This window comes from Enhydra lutris, unplaced genomic scaffold, assembly GCF_002288905.1.
Source record: "Enhydra lutris kenyoni isolate GAN:26980312 unplaced genomic scaffold, ASM228890v2 scaffoldscaffold10, whole genome shotgun sequence".
Taxonomy (NCBI): Eukaryota; Metazoa; Chordata; class Mammalia; order Carnivora; family Mustelidae; genus Enhydra; species Enhydra lutris.
The window spans coordinates 39,948,464-39,973,089 of record NW_019154094.1 but is presented as its reverse complement, the minus strand read 5'-3'; the positions used below and the strand labels follow the sequence as shown (position 1 = coordinate 39,973,089).

Sequence of the window (24,626 nt, the reverse complement as noted above, 5' to 3'; positions counted from 1 at the left end):
GCTTTTGCAGGTGCAGCTGTTCCTAAAACAGAACATGGAACCCTCCTGGAGTTGAGTAGAGCCCTCGAAAGAAAGAACCCACAGGGGGAAATATTTCCCTTTCCCAGGTGACTTGTGAGTACCTCCTTTCTTGTAGCCTCTCGCAGTATAGTGACGAGAACATGATGGATCCCTACAACCTGGCCATCTGCTTCGGGCCCACCCTCATGCACATCCCTGATGGGCAGGACCCTGTGTCCTGCCAGGCACACGTCAACGAAGTCATCAAAACCATCATCATCCATCATGAAGCCATCTTCCCCAGCCCCCGGGAGCTAGAGGGACCTGTGTATGAAAAATGCATGGCTGGAGGGGAAGAATATTGGTAAGATTCCATTCTTCTTAATATTGTTATTATCATCATCGCTATCGTTGTTGTTGCTGTTGAACAGGAACAGTAAGAAACCCCTCGATTTTCTTACTGCTTTATAGTTTGTGTTTCCATATGCATTTTATCATTTGAGCTTTGCCACAGCCTTATATGAGCCCAAACTCTCTTGGTTTATAAGGGACAGAAATACAAATCAAATTGGTTAAGCTAAATGGGAAGTTATTAGTTTACTTGACTTAACTAAAAAGTCAAGGATCGTGGCTTCAGGTATAGCTGGATCCAGGAGTTCAACTATTATCATCAGGACTTGGTCCTGCACTCTCCAACCCTTGGGTCTGTTTTCTTCTGTGTTGGCTTCATTCTCAGGTAGTCTCTCCCTTGGTGGCTTCAGGAAGGCATCTAGTAACTCCAGATTTAGAGCACATTTCTCTCAGCAACCCCAGTAGAAAAGGGGCTTCTTCTTCCCCAGTGCCCCAACACAAATCCAAGAATTATATCCCCTTCCTGAGCCTCGAGTTTGGTGAACAAATCACATTGGTTAGGAGATGTCAAGCTGTCATGGACCGGGTGAGTCACAAACCCATCTCAGGCAGCAGGGGAGTGGATAATAATCCCCACCACAACCTCTTGAGAAAGGAGTTCTTTTTTCCAGACACAGTGAGTTCACGTTTTTTGAGAGCTCCACACTAGGTCAGCAGTTGGTAGTTGGGCACCTCTGGGTACCTGTGCTACATGGGGTCTTGGGAGAAAAAATGTCAGAACCTAATCAAAATCAGGGCTGACTACTTTCCCCAGACTAAGACCTTAAAATGTGGTAAGATAGGAAGTGTTTTTAAATGTGGATTCAGAACACCAGAGACAAGCCAAGGGTTCCTATTTGTTCTTTATTCCCAATCCAGGACAACACACAGCTGTGCATTTAGGTATTCCCCATACTGCTTTCAGCTAGGTTCCTGTAGGGGGCTTGTCTTTTGATTATCACAGCGTTCCTGGACTCTTAAATCGCTTCAAAGAAGGGAGACATTCCAGACCCTTTGTTCCCCACATTGTCCCCCATAGAGATGTCGAGCTCTGCTGTATTATTTGAGGCACCAGGAGCACATCTGTCCTTGTTCTGTCACAGAGACATTAAACAGCCAGCAAGCATACTTTCTGGACAAAGAGAAGCTTTTCACACAGTGTTTGCAACCATTACCCATTCTCTTTTCTTCCTCCAGTATGATCATTAATTGTTCTGGGAAGGGTCCTCAAGATCTGTTGTACTTACCAAAGAACAATATCCAATAACCACACTTTTCTTAATGCCATTAGCTTCCCAGGAGAAAGGAAAACTATTAATTACATTGGAGGTATTTTCAAAGCCAAAAAGGGGGATTTGGCTGAGGATCACACTTTACTGGACAACATTCATTCATTTGACGAATGGACAGATGGTTGCTGAGTGTCTGTCCTAGGCCTGGCTCCAGGCAGGGGGTCAGGGATGTAACCTGAATGGGATTAATCCCTGATGCAGGGAGCTCTGAGGGAGGAGGAAACAGACAGTTCCAGAAGAGGGTCTCCCTGAACCAATGTAGCGAGGTCGGAAAGGGCTTTCTGGAGGAAATGATTTAACAGAGGCCTGTTTGATGAACTGGAGTCAGCCAGTCAAGGAGGGGGCAAAGAATGTTCTGGACTTGAAGCATTCAGTAAAATGGAAAGTGGTTCTGTGTGGCCAGAGTGTTGCAGATGCCGAGGAAATGGTGAGGGAGGAGGCTGCACAGGCCAGCAGGTTTTGAAAGTTCTCAAGCCATTGTGTAGCATCTGGACCTTATCCAGGAGGCAGTAGAGAATTTTTCATAATGAAATTCCTGTTTTCTCAACTGCCATTGCAAGTGTCACTTCCTCCAAGAAGCCTTCCCCGACCACCCTCCGCGGGTCCCCTCTGCTGTTGTCTCTGCTCATTTGCTCCTCCATAGCACGTTTCAACTTGCAGCAGATTATTTCCTGGCCCCTGAAGGCAGAGGCTGTCGACTCACCCATCGGTGTGTCCCTCCTACCTAGCATATAACGGGACTCCATCCTGGCTCAGTTAGAAAATGGACTATAGGAATAAACCCTGACCTTGAGAAGCTTATCATTTAGAGAGGGGGTCGTGGCTGGTGAAATTATCCCAGTGTATGAATTACAAATCTGATAGGCCTGGACTCACTCTGCCTCCTCCTGTGCCCATTATGGCTGCCAGCCTGCTGGTGCCATGTGGACTGGCCCGGGCTTTTGCACGCAGCACCCCGAGGCAGCCCTGAGAGCCCTGCTCCTTGGGAGCTTTGCTCCTCCTTGTTGGGTATGTCGTGTCCTCTGTAAAACGTGGAAGCAGGTTAGGTAAATGACCTACCGCACTTCCAGAGTTCCTTCATATTTTGGCCTGTGGTCCTTCTGAGGATAAATGCCAGGGTTTTACACTGATCTCTGGGTCTTCCGAAACACCTAGGAATTGGCAGCCTGGCAAATTCCAGGGCTAGGGGAAGCTGGGGGAGGTGATTCAGGACAGCTGCCCATTGCAGGCGCTGGCAGCGGTTTTCTATTAGGAGGGCCCATGAGAGGTCCAATGGGTAAGGATGGCAGGCCTGGGCCTGACCTGGGTCAAGTGCAGAGGTGGGCGGGGCTGGCACTTAAGCTGAGGACAGTGTGAGGGTGCAGAGCCCAATGTGTCCCCTTCCCATGTTTCCTTGCAGTGACAGTCCACACAGCGAGCCAGGGACTATCGATGAAGTCGACCACGACAATGGCACAGAGCCTCACACCAGTGATGAAGGTGAGTGAGGGAGAACCTGGGGCCAGTGAGCTTACCTGGAGCCTCTCACACTGACTCATGTCTGCCCAGCCTCTGTGCTGGCCACATAACCCCTCCAGCTTTGCAAGTCAGCACATTGCCCTCCAGAATAGAGGGGGGACCCAGAAAGATCTCGGAGACATGTGCGCTCCCGTTCGCCACACTCCTACCCATCTGTCTCCTCTTTCTGTGTCCTGCCTGGCCCAAGTGGAAATCCTAAGTGACAAGAGTTTGCTAAGTAGGAAGCATACTTCGGCCCCTGTTCCTTCCCCACCAGGGATCTGTTCTGTACCCAGCCTGTGCTAGGACTTGGGGCACTTTGATGAAAGACACATGAGTTGTGGAGGAGCTCCCAGTCTTGTTACCTGACACGTTAGGAGCGGCTCCCCATGATCCACAGAAATAATGCCCAACAAAGCTGTGTCCCCAGGGCATGGGTGCCCCAAAGATGAAACCAGGCAGGGATGACCCAGAGATGTGCTAGTGGGAGAGAGGGAAAGCAGGCCTGGGCTTTGAGGGACTCATTGGACCTTTCCATCCCTTCTAGACAAGGAGACTGGAGTTGGGTTCATCTCTAGGGAATGTGGACCACATAGACAAGCAATCTGGATAATATGAGCAACAAAACCATTAGAGAGAATAGGCATGGTACCCAGGGTCCAGGGTATTTTAAGGACCTGTAAAAATGTTTTAGTTTCTTTTAAAATAATGAGGAGAAAGGGAATATGATCCAACCTGTGTTATATTCATCTTTATATCAATTCAGTTGTAGTATATAATTTTTTAAACTTTTTTTTAATGGAGGAAGGGACCTATGAAAGTTATAACACCATCCTGTATAGACCAAGCATAGCCCTCCTTTCTCCCTGTGATAATTTTACTTTGAAAAAAAATCATTATGTAGAGGTTTTCTTATAAGCTTCTGTGTTTCCCTCTGGGACAGTCCCAGGCCCTGTTGGCCACCATTTTTGTTAGGAGAGCTGGTATATAGTACTCAGGTGTGGTTTCTGGGTGCCAGTGGAAAGAGCTGGTTCTAAGACCGATAGGTGGATTTGCACTTGCTAATGACAGATGCTCCAACCCAAACTGATTTAAGCATTAAAGGCCTCAGATATCATATACCTGAAAAATCCCAGGTTAGGCATAGCTTCAGGAATGGATGGATCCAGCTTAGTTGATTTTGTTAGGAATTTGTCTCCATCTTCTGTTCTGCTTCCCTCTGTGTTGGCTTCATCCTCAGATAGGATATCCCTGTGTGGTGGTCTTTGGCAGTTCTAGGCTTTCATTGTCCTTTTGTCTCCATCTTCTGTTCTGCTTCCCTCTGTGTTGGCTTCATCCTCAGATAGGATATCCCTGTGTGGTGGTCTTTGGCAGTTCTAGGCTTTCATTGTCCTTTTGTCCAAAGTCCCAGTGGAGAAGAACTTTGTTCTCATCATGGTTCTAAGAAAGCTCCCGGGGTAGAGTCTCTGGACTGCCTTGACTCACACAACCCACCAAGAACCAAGCACTGTGGCCCAAGAGGGAGCCCATGGGTCAGGCCTGAGTCACAGGTGTGGAAGAGCAAATCTAGGGATAATGTCCAGTTCTGCCAGAATCCTCAGAGGCTCCAGTCATCCAGGGCTGAGGAAAATGTCCTGCGGAGCCTTTGTTTGGAGACGTGAAGGCTGCTAACTTCTGCTTGTTTGTAGCGACTTGGTTTTTTCTTTCCTTCTTTTTGGTCTCTTGCCCTACCACCTCCAGCTCTCTGCTTCTTCCTTCTTGACCTGTCTGTTGCTTGCTTTATTTCCGTGTGTGTGCGCACAGCTCCCTCTTGCTCTAGATCTTGCTGTCTTCCCTCTCCCACTGGGGGAAAGTAGCTCTTGTCCCACAAGATAGACGAATTTTTCAGCATGAAGATCTGTTAGGACAGCTGCTGGTGGAGGTGGATGTGTGTGTGTCTGCAGGAGGGTGGGTCCGGTGCCCTCTGAGGATCCTCACAGCCCATCTTCCTGGAGGCTTAGGTCACTGTGCATCTTCCCACACATGCGGAGTTTCCCCACAGCTCCTCTGCCTGGGGGATGGAAGGCTGCTGTGGGGACCAGGCCTGAGGAAGAGGGACGGAGAGAGAAGGCCTTGCTGGGTACATGAGGAAGCATCCACAGGGCACACCCAGCAGGCTTCACCCCATCAAGAAAAACCCCTCATAAAATGCTACCTCCCTCCTTCTAGAGTAGAGGCACACTATATCCCCGGAACAGGGCAAGTCAGAGCTTCTTGTCTGCTTCCCCAGAAGGTCCCTTCTCAATTGTTCCTTGTCAGGTTGCTGGTTTCTGAGTAGGACAAAGGCAGAAAGATCATCCTGGAAAGGGCAACAGCGAGCTTCAGAAGGGCCAGTTTCATGCTCCCTGAAGTTTCTCACTGTTTCCTATGTGCTGGTGGTGGCTGCTGAATCAGGAGCATTCTTCGGAGGAAAATTAATTGCATTTCCTAGATGTTTACCTACACACCTGCCCCAATCAAAACAGTCACAGAAATACTGAGTTGCAGGAACAGTTGAGGGACACTCGACTCTGAGAAAGGAGACCTGGATTTGAAGGACAGGGAGAGACCTTCATGGCCCTGGGGTCTTTGGGAAGCCATGTAACTTCAGACCTCAGTTTCCTTATCTATAAAATGAGAATGACAGCACCAAGAAAATTGTGGCCTAGGTTAAAATGATGTGACCTATATGAAGGAACTTAGCACAGTGTCTGGTACAACTAGGTAGGTAGGAAACATTATGCTGTGTCCAGGAGAAACCCCTCTTAATTCTTTTTTTTTTAAATGTATTTCTTTAAAGAGTTTATTTATTTGACAGAGATCACAAGTAGGCAGAGAGGCAGGCAGAGAGTGAGAGGGGAACAGGCTCCCCACTGAGCAGGGAGCCTGATGCAGGGCTTGATCCCAGGACCCTGAGATCATGACCTAAGCTGAAGGCAGAGGCTTTAACCCACTGAGCCACCCAGGTGCCCCTACCCCTCTTAATTCTGATCAAGAAACTGAACCCAGGGATTTTTCCAGATCCAACTGCTCTTTGGCAGCCCAAACCTCCTGATAGCTTTGTCTGCTTTCCTCTAAGAGATTTCATTTGGGGGATCATCAGTGTCTTTGTTTTTCTTTTCTTTCTTTTTTTTTTTTTTTTATTAACATATAATGTATTATTAGCCCCAGAGGTAGAGGTCTGTGAACCGCTAGATCTACAAACTTCACAGCACTCACCATAGTACATAACCTTCCCCAATGTCCATAACCCAACCACCCTCTCCCTACCCTCCACCCCCTGGCAACCCTCAGTTTGTTTTGTGAGATTAAGAGTCTCTTATGGTTTGTCTCCCTCCCAATTCCATCTTGTTTCATTTTTTTCTTCCCTGCTCCCTAAACCCCCCACATTGCCTCTCAAATTCCTCATATCAGAGAGATCATATGATAATTGTCTTTCTCTGATTGACTTATTTCACTTAGCATGATACCCTCTAGCTCCATCCATGTTGTTGCAAATGGTAAGATTTCGTTTCTTTTGACGGCTGCATAGTATTCCATTGTATATATATACCACATCTTCTTTATCCATTCATCTGTTGATGGACATCTAGGGTCTTTCCACAGTCTGGCTATTGTGGACATTGCTGCTATAAACATTCAGGTGCACATGCCCCTTCGGATCACTACATTTTTATCTTTAGGATACATACCGAGTAGTGCAATTGCTGGGTCGTAGGGTAGCTCTATTTTCAACTTTTTGAAGAACCTCCATGCTGTTTCCCAGAGTGGCTGCACCAGCTTGCATTCCCACCAACAGTGTAGGAGGGTTCCCCTTTCTCCACATCCTTGCCAGCATCTGTTGTTTCCTGACTTGTTAAGTTTAGCCATTCTGACTGGTGTGAGGTGGTATCTCATTGTGGTTTTGATTTGTATCTCCCTGATGCCGAGTGATGTGGAGCACTTTTTCATGTGTCTCTTAGCCATCTGGATGTCCTCTTTGCAGAAACATCTATTCATGTCTTCTGCCCATTTCTTGATTAGATTATTTGTTCTTTGGGTGTGAAGTTTGGTAAGTTCTTCATAGATTTTGGATACTAGCCCTTTACCTGATATGTGATTTGCAAATATCTCCTCCCATTCTGTCGGTTGTCTTTTGGTTTTGTTGACTGCTTCCTTTGCTTGCATGTCTTTGTTTTTCTTGAAAACAGCCCTATGAATGGAGCCCAGGAGACTTCGAAGGTCAAATCAGCCAGAAAGCCACAACCCCATGAGTTTGTAATAGATGGTTCGCCCAGTGAGTGTCCAACCAAACTGGAGGAAAAACTTAGTTCTTTGGCCTTTCCTTTCTCAACATATTCTGTACCTAAGTGATACCTGCTGCCCTGCCTGGAGTCTATTAGCACATCATGGGTATATGTCTGAAAAATCCACTTGCGCTTGCTCTTTGGTCTCCCAAGGTTTATAAAGAAACCATGGTTAGGCTAAGAGCCCTTGATTGTCAGAACTAAGCCAAGTGAAAACATTGAGGTGGCCTGTCAGTAACAGCTTTATTAATTGGATGCTAAATGAGGACCTAGGCTGCCAGATAAAGAAACTACTAAAATCAGTTACAAACATGATCATATAGTTATAGTATGTCAGTTTCCAATTACAATTGCACCACCATTCTCTCACTGATATCTTCCCAAAATTCTCCCAATTGCCTTCCACTCCATGTCCATCATCTACATCTGGAAAGCTATTATGCCATTAACTTTAGGAGATCCGTTGTGAGCAACATTTTGTTTCTGTTGGAATGTGTGCCTCTGAGAAGCAGTCCATGGTTTTCATCAGATTGTTCTAGGCATCTACTAGAAATCAGGGTCAGATTTCTATTGGCCTGCAGTTCATGATATTTCCTTTAAGAAAAAAATGTCAAGCACACAGAAAAGTGGATGGAAATTGTACCGTCATGCCCATAAACCCATCACCAAGTTTCTACATTTGTTAACATTTTGTTGTATTTATTTTATTGTGTATCTATCCATTCATCAATCCATATTATTCTAATACATTTTTAAAAGATTTTATTTATTCATTTGACACATACACATAGAGAGCACACAAGCATGGGCTGTCCCTGTCCTCTCTCCCTGTCCCCTGGTTCAGACTCCTTGCTCAGCAGGGAGTCTGCATCTCCCTCTCCCTCTGCTCTCTCTCTCATTCTTTCTCGAGTCAATAAGTAAAATCTTTAATAAATAAATAAAAGTAAAAAAAACTAAATAGCCAAATTTTAAAATGGACAAAGGATCTGAAGAGACATTTCTCCAAGGAAGATATACAAATGACAAGCACATGAAAAGATGCTCAGTGTCATTAGTCATGAGAGAAATTCAAATTAAAACCTCAGTGAGATACCATTTCACATCCGCTAGGATGGCTAGCATCAAAAAGTCAGATAATAACAACTGTTGAGAAGGATCACACACTGCTGGTGGTAATATGAAATGGAACACTTTGTTTTTGTTCTTTTGTTAAGATTCTAAATTTTCTTTATTTGAGAGAGAGACAGAGATAGTGAGAGTGAGAGTGAACATAAGTGAGGAGGAGAGGGAGAAGCAGACTCCCGACTGAGCAAGGAGCCTGATGCAGAACTCGGTTCCCGGACCCTGGGATCATGACCTGTGCTGAAGGCAGACACTTAACTGACTGAGCCACCCAGGCACCCCTGCTTTTTTATTATTGAGTTGTAAGCACTCTTTATGTATTCTAGATATAAGTTTCTTATCAGATATATGATTTGCCCAAACATGTTCTGTGTGCTTTTTCACTTTCTTATTGGTGTCCTTTGAAGCACAAAAGTTTTCTAATTTTGATGACATCCAGTTCATTTATTTTTTTCTTTTTATTGTTTATGTTTTTGGTGTTATGTCTGAGAATCCTTCACCAAATCCAAAATCAAGAAGGTTTACCTATGTTTTCTTCCCTGAGTTTTAAGTTTTAGGTCTTATGTCTGGTAATCCATTTTGAGTTAATTATTGTATATGTTGTGAGGTAAGGGTCCAGCTCCATTCCTTCTTTGTGGCTATCCAGTCATCCCATCATCATTAGTTGAAAGGATTATTCTTTCTTGTTGAATGATCTTGGCTCCCATATAAGAAATCAGTTGACCATAGATGTAGTGGGTTATTTTTGGACTTTCAGTTTTATTCCACTGAACTATATTTCTGACCTTGTACCAGTACCACACTGTCTTGATTATTACTGTTTTGTAGTAAGTTTTTTAAATCAGAAAATGTGAGTCCTCTAATTTTAGTTCTTCTTTTTCAAGTTTTTTTTATTATTATTATTTTTTGCTATTATAGGTTCTTTGCAATTCCATATGAATTTTAGAGTAGCTTGTCAATTTCCACAGAGAAGTCAGCTACATTCTAATAGGGATTGAACTGAATGTGTAGATCAATTTAGGAGTATTACCATCTTAACAGTGTTAAGTTTTCTGATCCATGTGTGATACATCATTTCAGTTCAGCCTCAGTTTCCTTATCTGTAAAATGAGGAGAGTGCTGCATATATTGTTGTGAGGGTTAAATGTGATAGTGTCAGTAGAACATTTAACATATAGGAAAAGCTTAATTAGTTCATGCAAGTGATATGGAGTGCCAGCTCATCCCAGACACTGTTCTAGAAGGGGGAAAATAGCAGATTATAAAACAAAAACCTCTGTCCTAATGGACCGCACATTTTAATAGAAAGATCAACAATAAACAAGTTTTCAAACTACAACTGCACACGCATGCAAACACAAACACACACACACAAGTTCAGGTTGTGCTAAGTGCTATGAAGAAGAATAAAACCAGAGAAAATGTTAGAGTGATTTGACAGTTAGTGCGTTTATAGTTCAGGGTGTCAAGTCCTTCGGTCTTGCTGAGGCAAAGATGTTTGCGTATAGACCTGAATGAAATTAGGAAATGGCACACAAGGGTCAATAAATATTTGTTGAATGTGAATGAATGCAAATATCTGGGAGAACAGTATCCCAGGAAGAGGCAATAATAAGTGCAAAGGTCCTGTGGCAGGAAGAGGCTTAGAATGTTTTTAAAACATCAAGAAGGCTCTATGAATATTTATGAATAGAGTGCTAGGGGGTAAAGTGTACTGAGTCTGCAACTTACTTTAAAATTCATTAAAAAATAAGATGGATAGATGGATAGAAGGTTGGATGGTTGGATGGATGGATGGATGGATGGATGGAATGATGGATAGATATGTGACAAAGCTAATACAGTAAAATGTTAACAGTAGAATTTAGGTGCCAGGTATATGCATGTTCCCTTTCAGCTTTACTTTGTGTTTGAAAAATAGCAGAATACAGTGTTGGAGGAGAAACATTAAGAAGGCTAATGAGGCCACGAGGGAGGAACTGAGTGAGGGAGAGAGTGGTCCGGAGTGAAGCTGCAGAGGGTTCCAGGCACAGAGCACAGAGGGGCCTCAGCTGGTGTGAGAAGACATGGGGTTGGCTCCAAGCACAGTGGGAAGCCTTCAGAGGGATTTCAGCAAGGGAGTTTCATGATCTGATTATGATTTTAAAAGATCCCTTTTGCTGTCCTGGGGAGAACTACCCGAGCACAAATAAGAGGGGGAGGCCTGGTAGAGGGACAGCAGTGGTCTGGAAACAGGGCATTGGCAGTGGAGATGGTGAGATGGGTCCGATTCAGGGGACACTTCAGAGGACTTGCTAGTGGCTAAGACCTGTGGTGCTCAAGAGCAAGGCCGTGGCCTGAGCAAGCAGGCAGATGGTCTATTTCCCAAGATGGGGAGGGTGAGAGAAGTAAGTTTGGGGAGAGGTGTGTGGGAGAGTGATAAGGGGGAGAATCATGTATTCTCTTTCAGGTATGATGAACCGAAGTAAGAATTTCCTAATAAATGGTGGCTATGGTCACCCTTTCTACCGCTCACACTCACATAATGGCATCTGCAATCACACACGCCCTCTCTCTGCCTGCAGCTCCGTTCTGCTCCTCCCTTTTCTTCTTTTCTTCCCTTACATTTCCCATTCCTCCTCATCCCCACACTCCCAACTCCAGACCACCCCCAGTGACTGCGGGAGGCTCTGGAGATGCGGAAGGTGGGACCTAGGCACCCAGGCAGCCCCTCTAGGCTCCTCCTGGCAGGAGCAAAGCTCTGCTTCCATCAGCTCCTTCACTAGTGTGGGGAACTGGGCTCAAAGGACAGTGAAACCCGAGAGCACACAGCCCCCTGGGTGCAGCTTCTGGTCTTGCAAACCCTCCAGCCTTTTTGTCTCCATAGCTAGGTGGGCAGACAGGTGACCGGGTGGCGCTAGCCTATGGCTGCTGTAAGATTCCAGGTGGTAGCAAAAAGGAGGACAGAGATCTCCCCATTTCCCTGAGAAGGTAACTCTGAGTCAAGATATGAGTTAATGGGGCCCATTTAGCTATGCTGTCATCTTACGTCAACTGTGTTAGAATAGCCTTTAAAGACATTTGTAGGGGCTCCTGGGTGGCTCAGTGGGTTAAGACTCTGCCTTTGGCTCAGGTTATGATCTCAGGGTCCTGGGATCGAGCCCCACATTGGGCTCTCTGCTCGTCAGGGAGCCTGCTTCTCCCTCTCTCTCTGCCTGCTTCTCTGCCTACTCATGATCTCTCTCTCTCTCTGTCAAATAAATAAATAAAATCTTAAAAAAAAAAAAAAAAGACATTTTTTAAAGCCATCTGGGGAAGGCTGGCCTCACTGCCTGAAGCCCGGTCCCTGTAGAAGGCTGCCGCAGGCATGGAGGACTAGCCACAGCTCACAGGAGCCCTGGCATAGTCTTCCTGAGCCAGCTGCTTACAGAGGGGAGCCCTAACGTGCCTGTGGGTGTGGTGGGATTAATGGGAGAGATGAACAAAGGAGGTTCCTCCTTCTGCTCTTTGATTTTCTGTGCTGCCCATAGGCCTTAGAAGTGCATTAGCTCTGGTAACAACTCTCCTATAGAGCTTAACTATGTGCCAGGCACTGTCGCAAGCACTTCCTATACAGTAACTCATTTAATCCTAACGGCCCTCTAAGCTGTGTGCTATTATTAGCATTCCCATTTTACAGAAGAGGAAACTGAGGCTTAGGAAGGAAAAATAAGTTCTTCAGGGTCACACGGCTAAAAAATAGCAAAGCCAGGTGTTCTAGGCTTAGCTCCTTGATGGGCAAGTAGCTGGCTGGATGGGCAGATGCAAGATAATCCATAAGGAACAGAGCAATCCAGAGTCAATGCGGGGAAGGTAGCTGCAGCTAGAGAGATCAGGGGTCACTTGCATTACTCTTTTATTGTATTAGAAGTCAATGCATTTATTATTTTTATATAGGTAAATATATACATAAATAAATGTATTTTTTTTATAGTGTCAAACATCTTTGTGCTTGGTTGGAAGTATAAATACGTTAATACTCACAGCTGGTTTTCTATCAAGTATGGGCATCTCTTAGGGTACAGCCTTAACACAGATTAAATAAATCATAGGCATAGCTCCCCTGCCCCCCAAAAAGTCTCTTTCCAAACCTCACTAGCTATATGGCCTTGGGAAAACAACATAAACTCTCTGTGGCTTAGATTTCTTGTCTGGACCTACCCCATAGGGGAAAGCCACTAGTAATTATAATCATGAGAGCAACTACCAGCTGAACACCTCATGTATGTCTGTACTATGCCAAGGACTTTCATACATGATAGCTTTTAAAAATCTATTTAAGTCTAGTATATTTCTTTTTTAATTGAGATGAAATTGACATATAACATTGTATTAGTTTCAGGCAGACCACATAACACGTATTGCAAAGTGATCACCCCCGTGAGTGTAGTTAACAGCCATCCATACATCAAAGTGTGCATGTAGTCACCAGACATAGTTACAAATTTTCTTTTCTTGTGATGAAAACTGTTTCAGATGGGCTCTCCTAGCAACTTTCAATGCAATGCACTATTATTAGCTTTAGTCATCGCGCTCTACATTCCATCCCCAGGACTTACTTATTTTATAACTGGAAGTTTGTGCCTTTTGACCACCTTCACTTACTTATTTTATAACTGGAAGTTTGTGCCTTTTGACCACCTTCACCCGTTTTGCCCACTCCTTACCCCCCGCCTCTAGCAACCACCAGTCTGTACTCTGTATTTGAGAGTTCAGTTTGTTTTTGATTTTAGATTCCACATATAAGCAAGATCATATGGTATTTGTCTTTCTCTATCTGACATATTTCACTTAGCGTAATATCCTCAAGGTCCATCCATGTTGTTTCAAATAGCAGACTTTCCTTCTTTGTTATGGCTGAATAGTATTCCATTGTATCTATATACCACATTTTCTTCATCCATTTATCCATCTATCTTTTCAAGTTAGTGGTTTTGTTTCCTATGGAGAAATACCCAGCAATGGAATTATTGAACCATATAGTAGTTCTTTTTTGAATTTTTTGAGGAACCACCACACTATTTTCTATAGTGGCTGTACCAGCTTGCATTCCCAACAATGCACCAGGATTTCCTTTTCTGGACACCCTCACCAACTCTTGTTATTTCTTGTTGTTATTTTTTTTTATAGTAGCGATTCTGACAGGTGTGAGTGCTCTCTCCTGGTAATTGTGAATTGCATTTCCCTGATGCTGAGCACCTTTTCGTGTGTATGTTGGCCATCTGTATGCCTTCCCACATGTATTATCTTTTAATCCTCCAAAATCAACTGAGGTGTACAGAGGTTGCGTGACCTGCCCCTGGTGATGGAACTGGGCAGTAGGGGTGCCCCAGGGGCAAGAGCCATATCCTTATTGCTTAATCCAGTCAGGGCTTGTGACTGTGTGAATAAAGTGACAGTGAAGAATAAAGGTATGATTGGTAAATGTGCGTGTGTAGAGATAGGTTAGAGCTGTGGCCCCAGTAAGAATTGTCTCTCCTCCAAAATTAAATCCATGGATGAATGTGTTACTCAGCTCAGGTTGCCAGAACAGAACTGGGCAGCCTAAACAACAGAAATTTATTTCCTCATAACTCTGGAGGCTAGAAGTCTAAGAACAAGGTGCTGTCAGGGCAGGTTTCTGGTGAAGCGTCTCCTCCTGGCTTGTAGAAAGCTGCCGTCTCACTGTGTCCTCACACGACCTTTCCTCTGTGTACGTTCACAGAGAGAAAGAGATCTCTGGTGTGTCTTCCTTTTCCTAGAGGGACACCAGTCCTGTCAGATTAGTCCCTACCCTAATTACTCACTTTAACCTCAGTTACTTCCTAAACACCTGTCTCCAAATACCATCACACTGGGAGTTGGGACTTCAGCATATGAATTAGCTGGGGGAGGGGTGGGAGTGGGGGGCACAATTCAGTCCATAACAATGCGCTTTGAAGAGTTACCGTGAGCCCTTGAAAACTGTGTACAGCAACTTTGCATCGATGGGAGTCCATCTACACCCAAAAGATAAGAACCACTAAAAGTATTGCAAGTGGACGAAGAGAGAAAGGGTTCACGGACAAATAGAAATGGAACTTGTATTGAGAGGTAGAAGAAAGAGAGATTTCTTAAGATATTATTTTAATTAGTGTTAGAAAGTAGAAAACAAGAGGGGTAGTGGAAAATAAGTATATGGTGGGTATAAGTAGTAGATGGCCTGCCTGAGGCCACAGCATGGGGAGCAGATCTGAGCTAGAACCTGGTATTCTGAGCCCTAGCCCACCCTGTTTCCACCGGCTTCCTGTCTGTGCTGCCTCACAGAAGCCAAAGCCATCTGAGCAAGGCTCCTGGCTGCCATCCTGCTCACTTCATGGATGCTCTTTTCCTTTGCTCTCCTTCTAGAAGTGGAGCAGATCGAGGCCATCGCCAAGTTTGACTACGTGGGGCGGTCCCCGCGTGAACTATCCTTCAAGAAGGGGGCCTCGCTGCTACTGTACCACCGCGCCTCGGAGGACTGGTGGGAGGGTCGTCACAATGGTGTGGATGGACTCATCCCACACCAGTACATAGTCGTGCAGGACATGTGAGTGGGACTCAAGACCTTCTGTGGAGAATGCCGTAATTGATTAGTGATGTCTTGAATGGGCACAGGAATAGGAGTGCTGGGCTGTATGCAAACCATTTGCTCTCGCTGGTATGATACATTGGTCTTTTGTAAGAATGGATTCTTTCTAACTTCGCCTTAAGTGATGATCCACTTAATGAATAAGCAAACTGCTCATCCTTTAGAGCACACAGAGATAGTGCTTGGTACCATTGGCTCACCATCCTGACCCCCGGACAGCCTCCAGGGCATTCATCACCTGCCCTGGTTCTCAGGTTCCACGGGGTCTTACCATATTCCTCTGCCCTCTTGGGCCTTCCCTATACTCAGCGGCCAACCCACTGCCCCCTTCACTGCCCACCATTCTCTTTCCCCCAGGGGGCTCGCTCAGAAGATGCACAGAAACAGTCATCCCCTCATTTACAGTTAGTGGGGTACTATTATTTTTTTCATACTTTTTTTTTTTTTTTTAAGAAAGAAAGACCTGCATCCCAAATACCTAACCCTACCCGAAGACGCAGAAAGTCCACACCTTCTCTTCTTTGGAAGCCATCAAAGGTTCCTACAACCCACTCTCCTTCTGAGTCAGGCCCAGGTGGAACTGATTTGTCAGGGAAGCAGCCACCATGCTGGCCCTCAAGGGAAGGCATAAGCTTTGATGGCAGGGGAGATGGTGGAAACCAGAGAAAAGTCCAGGGCCAGGCAGGCAACAAGAGAAATGCCAGTGGAGGAACCTTGACCGCCACCTCATGATTATTCAAAACCCTGGGTGGGGAGCTGAGGGATAGAGGCACTGTTCTTCCTCCCTTGCTTAGCCCTAAACTGCTGCCCAGGGCCCCACATGGAGACTCAGCTCTCAGTGCTCAGCTTGTGGGCTCCTCCCCCCATTACTCTAGCACTCCCTGTTGTGTTTAGCTTGTCCTAGCCTGGAGCAGCCTAGGGGAGAAAAACCTAGAGGAGGGCCTGAGGCGGAACAGGGTGGTCTCCTGCTGGAGAAAGTAACTCAGGAGGGAGTGAGACAGTGGGCGTGTGTGTGGAGCTAAGGCGCAGAGTGGGAAGGGCCTCATCCCGAGAATGGGCATAAGTTAATCATAAAGTGTGTGTGGATCCACCCTTCGGACAGGTCTCCAGGAGCCCTGCGCATCTGGGCTTCTCTGGAGCAAAGCACTCCCGATTCACATCTGTCCTCCTCCCCAGGGATGATGCCTTCTCCGACAGCCTGAGCCAGAAGGCTGACAGCGAGGCCAGCAGCGGGCCGCTGCTGGATGACAAGGCCTCCTCCAAAAATGACCTCCAGTCGCCCACGGAGCACATCTCGGATTACGGCTTTGGGGGGGTGATGGGCCGGTAGGAAACGCGGATTCATTTTTTCCTGCTAGTGCCATGCCCAGCTGTGTCTGGTTTGGGAGAGGCCAGGGAGCAGAGGGGAGAGAGGGAGGCTATTGTGGCCCCTTGTTCCCTGCAGGATGGGATAGGAGGCACACTGGGGGGTCTGGCTGGAGCTGGCCCAGAATACCAGGCATAAAATCGTCCAGCTTGGAATTGGGGTGTGGAGAAGGAGGAGAAAAGACATATAATGGCAAATCATTGCCTTTTATGTAAAATAGTAATAATAGGGAGAAAGAGTTATAAACAGACAAGTATTTTTCCTACCTCTCTCCAGTTCTTGCACCTCCTCCCCATTTTCTGTTGAAGACCAAGTTGTGTTATATTTAAAAATTTAAGGCTCACATACTCCCTGAAGTGCACTGCACAAACAGAAAACTCACACCCACGCTGTGGTGGGGGTAACTGACACTCAGCTCCACCCACTTATTGGGTGGGAGCACATTTGCCAATTTCTTCCCTTCCCCCTGTGTGGGCTGGGCTGTGTCCCATGACCTTTCTGCCAGGCAAGGAGCTGTGCTTGTCATTCTTTTTTTTTTTTTTAAATATTTTATTTATTTATTTGACAGACAGAGATCATAAGTAGGCAGAGAGGCAGGCGTGGGTGGAGGGAAGCAGGCTCCCCGCTGAGCAGAGAGCCCAGTGTGGGGCTCGATCCCAGGACCCTGAGATCATGACCTGAGCCGAAGGCAGAGGCTTTAACCCACTGAGCCACCCAGGCGCCCCTGTGCTTGTCATTCTGCCTGCCCCTGTGGTCCAAAGAATGTGGCCCTTAAAAACTTTTAAGAAAAAGAAGAAAAGAGAAGCTGACAGTTTCTCGCTGCTTTCTCAGTCAGATTCTCAAAATGTCATAGTCTTCATTTTTTTCGTTGGAGAGGTCATGGGATCAGCTCCCACATATAGGTACTTGCAGATAGAGCCTGAGATACAGTCGCAACACGAACATATGTTTATGAACTTACTTCGGCAGAAGTCTCCGTGCCTCCTTTCCATATATTCTGTTCAGTTCAGCAAACAGCAAAGGCACCATGATAGGTAATGGAATTGGGGCCACAATGGAAGTCTGGGGTAGGTAGAAGACAAAGCCATGGTTCCTTGAATTCTAAGAGGGCCATACCTTCTCCTGCCTCACTCTTCCTCTCCCTCTTCCCTCCCTCCCCTACTTTATTCTGGTTCTTTTCTTTCTCCATGTTTCCTCCTCTCCAACACCTATGCTTTGGTCCTGTTGGGGTATGCACGGGCAGTGCTTAGCTTGGCTGGTGGCTCTGGGATCTGAAGTGCTGCTGACCACTTTGAACTTGGCCCTTTAGTCACAGTCCATTCCAACAGTCTGCCCCTCCTTCCCACCCCCTTGCCACTTCCAGCCTCCCCTCCCTTCAAATCTTTGTTGACCTCCCTAGAATGTGGCAAAATCGCCCATGGGTGGAGCCTGTTATCTTCAGAGTGCTTTCACACCCACCAAAGCTCCCTGGAAGGTGGGCAAGGAATGTTATGTCCATTTACCAGATCAATAAAGTGGGTCTGAAAGAGGACACAGGAAAGTTTGTGACAAAGCCAGCCCTCCTGATAGATACTCTAGTCCCCTTTTCACTCCCACAGAGCCTCCCTAAAGAGTGAAAGGTAGCCAGATGCATGGACAAGGCATGTTGAGTTTTCACTCCTGAATACCTAATTTTCCAAGATCTGGAAAAGCCTCATAGAAATCGCCCTTTGCTGGGGAGATTGGGGGTGGGCGACAACACTGGACTATGTTCAGTTCCCAGGGTCCCCCTCCTGTGCTTACAGGGAACTGGTGACTTTTCGGTACAGTCAAGCCTCAATGCTTCAGACCAATTAAGAAGTCCTTCAGAATCATGGAAATGTCTGAACCACTTAAGAACATATCATGAGCCCAACTAACCATCACCAAAGCATTCTCAGGTTGAAATTCTCCTGGCCTTGACTTGACGTGTAGACAAGTTTTGTTTTGTAATTAGTAGCACCACCGTCTGCAGTTTGGAAAGCAGAATGCTTCCGATTCCTTCGCGTGTGCAGATTAAACCTGCCCCTTGCCACTGAGTTACCTACTCAGGCTGTGCTTTTGTTGCATAATTGAGTTTGGCTGAATGAGGCTTTACTATACCTGCTCCCTAGACTAGTGTGTAGTGTGTGGCCTGGGGTTAGCTGATCCATTCTGAGACTTGCCAGGGTTGACCTCTGCCCCATGCCCCTGCCCCCTGGCTCCTTTGCAGAGTGCGGTTACGATCTGACGGAGCGGCCATCCCCAGGCGCCGAAGCGGGGGCGACACCCACAGCCCACCCCGGGGCCTGGGCCCCAGCATAGACACGCCACCCCGGGCCGCCGCCTGCCCCAGCAGCCCCCACAAAATCCCCCTCACCCGGGGGAGGATCGAGAGCCCTGAGAAGCGGAGGATGGCGACATTTGGGAGTGCCGGCAGCATCAACTACCCTGACAAGAAGGCTCTCTCGGAAGGGCACTCGATGAGGTCAACATGCGGCTCCACCAGGCACAGCAGCCTGGGGGACCACAAGTCCCTGGAGGCTGAGGCCCTGGCAGAAGTAAGGGCCAGTGGGAAGGCAGGCTGGGCCAGCTGAGAACCCCAGAGGGCGGCCGGGTGGGAGCCTGCAGACTGGGGAGCCACTTTGCCCTTCACACCAGGCTCAAGGTTAAGCAAGGTGGCTTCCTGTCCCCCTGCTGGCCTCCCCAGGGGAGCAGAAGCTGGATGGGTGCAGCATGCCTGCCCTGGGGGCGGGTTGGTGAGAGGGATGCGGTAATGGCAGGTGTCTCCATAAGATGGCTCATTCATTCATTCGTCTGATCATTCATTCATTCATCTGTTCATTCATTCATTCCTTTGTTGACAAATATTGATTGAGCCACTGTTGTGTGCCAGTCACTGCACTAGGCACCGACAGTACAGTGATGACCTAAAATGGCCCCAGACCCTGCCCCCGGCTGTCCCATCTTCCCGGAGCGCCTTTCTGCATCCCCACTCTGCAGATTGCTGCATTATCTCTCAGACTAATGCAAGGCTCATGCCTAAACCACTCAGCTGCTCTTTCTCTGAGCTTTCTGTCTTTCTGGCTCACATTCTGCCAGGGTAGAATGGTGGTGGGGATGGTGGTAGAGGGGTAACCATTGCATTTATTTTTTACAGTTTTACCTTTCAGTTCATGCTGGAGCACTGCAGAGAGAACAGTGAAGTCCATAGGGGACTTCATTTAAGCGAACGGGACACAGAAAGCGGGAGTTATCACTGCCGGGCTGGGATATAGTAAAGATGGGGAGAGGACTGCCATCTCTCCCCTATATAGACAGTCCCCCACAGCTAATCCTTTGGGTAAAAGAACAAAAATCCCATTCTTAAAGTAGCTAGTGTTCTGGGCAAGGGATAAAATGTCATGAAGAAGCATAAAAGTTATTAGCCATTAACCAGATATCCCATAGTCTCTTAGCAAAAGGGATAGGCAGGGACCCTGCTTGTGCCAGATTGGAGCCTGTTTGGGGGCCCCAGGGCAGGCAGGAGGCCGCCTGTGGGCTGGGGAGGAAAGAGGGTACAGGGGGACGTGGCTGTGAAAAGGGGCTGGAAGAACATCTCCAGGTCCCAACTCCCATCAGTGTGACCAGACTTGCAATTTTTCTGGCTTTGCCTCAGGGCAAAAAAGGGAATGTGTCCTAATAGTGCTCAGGGTCACCAGGGGTTGTGCACCGCCCCATCCTGTAGTGATTTTAAGTAATATTCCCTGTTGTCCCCTCAGCAGCCAGGTCGATTGGGCTGTGCCCTATTTGTGTGGAGGCATCCCTGCAACAGCTGTGTGAGCCAAGATCTCTGGCTAAAGGGAATGTGGAACCACTGCCAGGCAGTTCACAAAGTTCCATCCCATCCATTATCTCATCCCATCTTCACAGGAAGTGAAGGTTTCAGCAGAGAAGCAAAGCCTGGTGCACAGAGCCTGAGACTTGTCCAAGGTTACACAGCCAGCAAATGGCAGAGGGGTCTTCCTGCTAAAAAAATCCAGGCCCTTTGCCCTAGCTCAGAGCTCCTGTTTTGAAAGCTGACTTCCAGCTGCAGCGCCCCCTCCTGGCTCAAGGAGGAACAGAAGCCCTGGGAAGGTGGAGTGATGAGCCCAGTCCACCAGGCAGCCCCACCGCGCCCAGATTCTGGACTGCCTCAGTGGGTCTCTGTGTCATTCAAAGTGCTCTCATTCTGGTGAGCTCTTACTCTCCAGGAATTACATAGGCAGGTGAGAGCGGTTTTGTTGCTTTTTAAAATTTACAATTTTGAAAAAAGCAAACTTTTCTGATTACAATACAGAGAAGAATGTGACAGTTGCATTATTCTGGAGTGAACATTGTGGGATATTCTAATATATAACCACCAAGGAATTTTTCAATGGGTGAGGATATTTAAAAAAATTAATAATTGTAGGGTGCTTTGCGGGCTCAGTTGGAAGTGTGTGCAACTCTTGATCTCAGGGTTGAGTTCAAGCCCCATACTGGGGGCAGAGATTACTCAAATAAATTTTTTTAAAAATAACAATAATGGTTAGAGACCTGGGCTCTAAGTTGAGACTTGGGCTATGTTACTGACTAGCTGTGTAACCTTGAGCAAGTTGCTCAACCAGGTGGAGCTTCAATTTTCTCATGTGTAAAATGAGTGTAAAGGTAGTTCCTACCTTATAAGTGTGAGGATTAAATGAGCTGCAAAAAGGAAGGGCTTGGATTGGTGCTCTGTCATTACCACTGTTACTGCCATTATCATTGATAATGTGTGCTTACCGTCAGGAGCCATGCCAACCTCTTCACAGGGACTGTTTCATGTAACATACTCATCAGCCCCCTGAGGTCGTGTTATCATGATCTGTATTCACAAATGAGGATTCTGAGGCTCAGAAAGGTGAGCTAACTTGCCCAAAGTCACCTAGCAAGGAAGAAGCAGAGCCAGGGTTGGAACCCGTGTCTGTCTGACTCCAGAGCCTACCAGTAGTCTCACCTGCCCTCATTGCAGTCGGCTGCCTGTGCAGGCAAGTGCACAGGTGATGCCCACACGGATTCCCTCAGTTGGTCGTAGGACACCCTGGAGGTTTCACCTCCATCCCAGCCACGAAGCTCGTGTGTGCGGACACCACCCTAAGAAGCCCATAGGCCGATTAGCAGCTGGTCTGGCGCCCAGGCCTCCAGCCTCTGTGCTGACCAGAGCTCTTTCCCTCGGCAGGACATCGAGAAGACCATGAGCACGGCTCTGCACGAGTTGCGGGAGCTCGAGAGACAGAACACAGTCAAGCAGGCGCCAGATGTGGTGCTGGACACCCTGGAGCCCCTGAAGAACCCGCCAGGCCCCATCAGCTCAGAGCCCGCCAGCCCCCTCCACACCATCGTCATCCGTGACCCAGACGCCGCCATGCGCCGCAGCAGCAGCTCATCCACCGAGATGATGACCACCTTCAAGCCGGCCCTGTCTGCCCGTCTGGCCGGCGCGCAGCTGCGCCCGCCTCCCATGCGGCCCGTGCGGCCAGTGGTGCAGCATCGCTCCAGCAGCAGCAGCAGCTCGGGTGTGGGCAGCCCGGCTGTCACGCCCACCGAGAAGATGTTCCCCAACAGCTCAGCGGACAAATCGGGCACCATGTGACCTACAGGACGGGGCGGCACCGCCCTGGCCCGCCGTGCGTGGCCCGCCACGGCTGAGGCTGGCCTCTCTGACTTCGGCGGCCTTCCCGGGGCTCCTGGCCTTGTCCAGCAGGGACCAGAAGGTCGCCTGGAAGCGCGTCTGTGCAGAGCTGAGGCCCAGATGCTGGCCACAGCTCACGTTCAGCCATGTGAATCCCACAGACCTCCCGTGTGTAAGCAGGCATCCAGTGGGCTGCAGGAGGCCCCCAGAGAGCATCTCCTGAGCTTGGGGCAAAACGGCCGATGGCTTCCCCGCATATGGTCACTGGAAAATTATTCTCTCAACGTTCTCTCTGCATACATAAATATGTGTGTATATATATGTGTGCATATATACACACATACATGTATGTATGTGTCTGTAGGTGTGTGTATATATATATATTTATGCATCTATATACATATACTAGATCTGGACACACGACTAAATGTATATAGGATCTCCTTTTTTCTTTTTATGAAACTTAGATTTACCTCAGACCCATGCCACCAAACACCTCCCGCTGAGTTACTTGGTGGGACTTGCAGGGACCTTTCTGGGAGAATTTAGAGGCCTCAGTGACTGCGAACGAAGCAATACACCACTAACTTGCAGAAAAACACACAAAAATAGTCTCCCACTGTCTCCAGAAGTTGTGGCCTTCCAGAACAGTCTGCCCCTAACGGAAGGGTGGGGCAGGCAGTACCCCAAGCAGGCTGCTCCTAGAGGTGGGGAACCCTTCACAGAACCCCCCCGTCCACCCCAGAGACCCTGCCTTTCCACCCAGAGGCCGAGGGCCAACTGTACTCCCGAAGGCACGGGAGGGTGTTGGTGAGATAGCCCCTGACCACAACATCCTTGTGTTTGTACGTAGATAAAGGGGATAGTGAGAACCTAAGCCCCGTCGTAGCACAGTGTTCTGTGTGGTTGGGAAAAAGAAAAAACAAAAACAGTGGTGTGAAACACTTCAAAACCTAGACACGATGTAGGAATAAACCTGTGGTAACTATAGAGGTTTAACTTATACCATTTTCAAAATATTTAATTTTTCTTTTCTTCTTTCTACTAATTATACTGTGTCAGATCTGGAACTAAACAGGCAAGGAGGCTTTCAGTCATATCATTTTAATTTAAAATCAGTCTGTGACCTACTTTGGCTGGTGCCCTCCTGTGTGAGGCGCAGGAGCCTGCCAGCAGGGGCCAGAGAGGGGCCGTCCTTTCTGACCCAGAAAACACTCTGGTTGAGCTTATGCAGGTGAAATGGCTTCCCTCTCTCCCCTTCCCTTCCCAACCGCTGCTCCCCACTCCCTACCACCACCTCCAGAGCATTTAATGTAATCACAAAATATGGTGATAGAACCAAGGTGAGTGACTTTTAGGAATGAGGAGGAGACTTCTGCTTCTCACCTGGGAAAAGGACTTCTGGATCACTCTTGTTCCATTTTACTTCCTCTTTTGATCTCTTTGTTTTCCAGAGATAGGCTGTTTCTGGCTAACGGAACACAGACAGGTCAGATCCTATGGGGACCACTTTTATTCATCCCCTCATGCCAAGCCAAGGGTCTCCTCCTTATTGTTCTCAAGCTTCCTTTCTTTTTCCTGAGGCCTCTGAGTGGCGTCTCCATGGCTGTGGTTTGGAATCAGAAGTCCTGTGTTTTGAGTCTCATTCCCCACCCCATAGGAGCTGTGGGACTCTGGACATGTCACTCCACCTCATTGAGCCCCAGTTTCCTGCTCCAGAGAATGAAGGCAATAAAGGTAAAATGTAAAGGAGCAAAGCTCTAAGCTGGAAAGCACTGTGCCAACATGATTGCTCTTTTCATTATCATTAGTAAGGTAAGTCTTTTAGATCAAAACCCATCCAGGACCTTCCTTTTGAAGTCTCCTAATGGCATTTGAGAACGGGGTGGTGGAATTTTCCTAACAGTTTCATAGGAGCCCTAAAGCACAGCCCTACAGAGATACCACTTATTGATGCTTGAAATTCTGTCATGACCATTTCACCCCACTGGATTAAGTTTCACCCCCTCCTCTGGTCCTCCATAAAAAGGTAAATACACCCCAGGGGGAGGGACCTATTAAGTCACTACTACCTGGGTGTGTGGGAGTGGTAAGCCATTACATTTTGTCGGAGGGATTGGCAGTTTGCACATTCAGTGGAAAAGTCGAGAAAGGGCACAAAAAGAGTGTCAGAGAGAGATCAGTGACAAACTCGACCTCCTTGTTTAGCCTAAAACCAATCATTCTGTTTGAGCTCCGGGAAATGAAAGAGCCTCAGAACCAGTTAGGAGCCCCTCCATCTTTGAGCAGATGATGACATCCCCATTTTATAGCTTAGCAAAGAAAGCAAGGCCTTGGGATGTGCTGTGACGTGCCCAAGATTTAATGGATGGCCGGGAGT

The 24,626-nt window shown here is 47.3% G+C and overlaps 1 protein-coding gene across 4 annotated transcripts in view; it reads left to right on the top strand.

Annotated features, from left to right (window-relative positions):
- Positions 1–22,207, top strand: part of LOC111144113 (SLIT-ROBO Rho GTPase activating protein 3) — a 287,770-nt gene extending 265,563 nt beyond the window's left edge. For all 4 annotated transcript variants that reach the window (XM_022498256.1, XM_022498253.1, XM_022498255.1 and 1 more), the window contains 4 exons: positions 14,990–15,170; positions 16,389–16,538; positions 18,809–19,136; positions 21,794–22,207. In XM_022498256.1, coding sequence (XP_022353964.1) covers positions 14,990–15,170; positions 16,389–16,538; positions 18,809–19,136; positions 21,794–22,207 — 1,073 coding nt within the window. The remainder of the gene's footprint in view (positions 1–14,989; positions 15,171–16,388; positions 16,539–18,808; positions 19,137–21,793) is intronic.
- The last annotated feature ends 2,419 nt before the right edge of the window (positions 22,208–24,626 follow it).